At 47.0% G+C, this 2500-nt stretch overlaps 1 protein-coding gene across 4 annotated transcripts in view; it reads left to right on the top strand.

The window, feature by feature from the left end:
• Positions 1-2500, top strand: part of LOC143132400 (A-kinase anchor protein 13) — an 88167-nt gene that overhangs the window by 46411 nt on the left and 39256 nt on the right. For all 4 annotated transcript variants that reach the window (XM_076291895.1, XM_076291894.1, XM_076291893.1 and 1 more), the window contains 3 exons: positions 127-280; positions 2143-2210; positions 2438-2500. The exon at positions 2438-2500 is cut by the window's right edge and continues 7 nt beyond it. In XM_076291895.1, the coding sequence (XP_076148010.1) occupies positions 127-280; positions 2143-2210; positions 2438-2500 (285 nt within the window). The remainder of the gene's footprint in view (positions 1-126; positions 281-2142; positions 2211-2437) is intronic.

Below are 2500 nucleotides of genomic sequence, written 5' to 3'. Positions count from 1 at the left end.
GTCAGATGGGCAGAGACACACACACCCACACACACACACACACACACACACACAATCTGTTCCTCGGTCTATCTCCATCCCTCTGTTTTGTTTAACGAATCTTCTCGTTTCTCGCTGCGTCCACAGGAGAAGGACAAAGAGCGGCACAAGGAGAGGGAGAAGGAGACGAAGGAGAAGAGGATCAACGGTCATTTCTTCAGCCATGTTGGCTCTGTCCAGCCCACTTTGTGTCCACAGTGTCACAAAGCCATCAGCTCCAAGGAGGCCTTCGTCTGCAGCAGTTAGTCACTTCCTGTTTACCTGTTTACTGTTCACCTGTTTACTAAGTCCGCCCCTTTCCTGTTTACCCGTTTACCTTCATCACGCCTTCAAACAACACTCTGTTTATGCTGAGATACTGCTGTTTGACCATTAAACACATAATTACACAATACACTGCTTACCATACATATTCATAGTTTTGTATTTGCACACAATTGTGTCAGACTGCTGAGCCATTTAGTGTGTGTTTAGCTAGCGTTTGTTGGAGTAATAGTTTACGTCTCAGCGAGCTGAGGAGCTCAGAGTCTTTTGTAGGGACATCAGGTGCTGAGCAGATTAAATGAGCTTTGCTATTAAGATGGGCTGTGCACTGACGCTGCAGGTGATAGCCCTGATTGCTTACTCTGTTGTGTTGTGTTAAGGTGTACAAACACAAGAGTGGAGCCTAACTCGAGGCAACTTCAAAGGTGGCTCAGTCAGAGCGGGGAATATTGTGTTTCTTGTGCAACACAAACAAACTTAATTTGATTTGCCGGGCCAGGAGGTAGCTACCAGCAAGGGGAGGAGTGGTTGTGTGTGTGTGTGTGTGTGTGTGTGTGTGTGTGTGTGTGTGTGTGTGTGTGTGTGTGTGTGTGTGTGTCTGTGTGTGTGTGTGTGTGTGTGTGTGTGTGTGTGTGTGTGTGTGTGTGTGTGTGAAGAGCAGTGTCAGAGGGTTGGTGGTAGAAGTGAACCGCAGTCTGAGATAAAGACAGCTAAAGAGGTCTGCTGAGGCTTATAAGACTAATAGGGGCAAAGTGTGTGTGTGTGTGTGTGTGTGTGTGTGTGTGTGTGTGTGTGTGTGTGTGTGTGTGTGTTGAAGATGCTGGGCTTATTTCACAACCGCGGGTGCTACCACTAGGAGACGAAAATATTGCTCTTGTCTCTTCTATGCAGCAGTAGGGTTCACTTCCTCAATCTTCATAGGCCAGAAACTCACCTCTGGCAGGGGTTGTATAGGGGCACACAGACACACACACACACACACACACACACACACACACACACAGACAGACAGACAGACAGACAGACAGGCCTACGGAGTGTTTAGTGGATCTTCTGATCTCTGGGTGTTTTATTTATGTGTTTGGTGGAGTTTCCTGGCCTGTGCTTGGCCCAGAGTCAACCCTACACACACACACACACACCACACACACACACACACACACACACACACACATACCTACAGACACACACACACACACACACACACACACACACACACACACACACACACACACACACACACACACACACACACACACACACAAGCACACACCCCATCCACCATGTCTCTCTCCAGCACTCTCTCCAGTCCCAGGCTGTAGAGGCAGAAGTGATGATCTAAGAATACTTTCCTGCCCCTCTGTCTCCTTGGGCAGATTGTTCCGGAAACGGCCCCACAAACACGCAGCCAGAAATGCCACACACACACACACACACACACACACACACACACACACACATACATACAGACATACAAACACCCATACACAGACACACAAACACGATGCCAGAAATGTTATGCATCAGCTGAGAGCAGCGTGTGATGTATAATTAAGATCGCTTAAGAATTCACTTTGGCCAAAACCAGCAAAACTGAAACCACACGCACACATACAAACACACTCACACACACTCACTTACATGCACACATCGATTCTGGAAGTTTTTACAAAGAGGGAAGACAGAGAGGGCTGTGTGTGTGTGTGTGTTTATGTTTTTTCTGGTCTTCTCAACTGATGCGTGTGTGTTTTCTACTCAGCTAATCTTTGTGTGTGTATGTGTGTTTGTGTGTGTGTGTGTGTGTGTGTCTGTGTCTTTTCTCCTGTCTGTGTCTTTCAGATTGCTACGTGTGCGTCCATAAAGGCTGCCGCGAATCGTTGCCTGTTTGTGCCAAGGTGAAAATGAAGGTGATTTGTTTTCATTTTCATTTTTCATTTCCTTTTGTTGTTGTTGTTGTTGTTTTGACTTGTTTTCAATACTCTAGTATCCAGGCTGTTTTGTTTCATCTGCAGTAATAACCCTGTGTTGAGAAGGCATGCAAGAGTAGTGATGCCACCTCCCCATGCCCTGCCTCTGTTTAAAGAAGTGTTTGTTTATTGTTTGTTATTCGTTTCACTGCTCCTCCCAACCTCAGATGCACAAACAGCAGCAGTACGCCGACCCAGATTCCACCACAACGCCCGCTGTCACGCTACGC

Source organism: Alosa pseudoharengus, unplaced genomic scaffold, assembly GCF_046254945.1.
Source record: "Alosa pseudoharengus isolate Yale_2024_CS ecotype anadromous, Long Island Sound unplaced genomic scaffold, YU_APseudo_1.1 YU_APseudo_1.1_scf_19, whole genome shotgun sequence".
Classification (NCBI taxonomy): Eukaryota; Metazoa; Chordata; class Actinopteri; order Clupeiformes; family Clupeidae; genus Alosa; species Alosa pseudoharengus.
The sequence above is the reverse complement of the archived record's forward strand: the minus strand, read 5'-3'. Positions and strand labels throughout refer to the sequence as shown.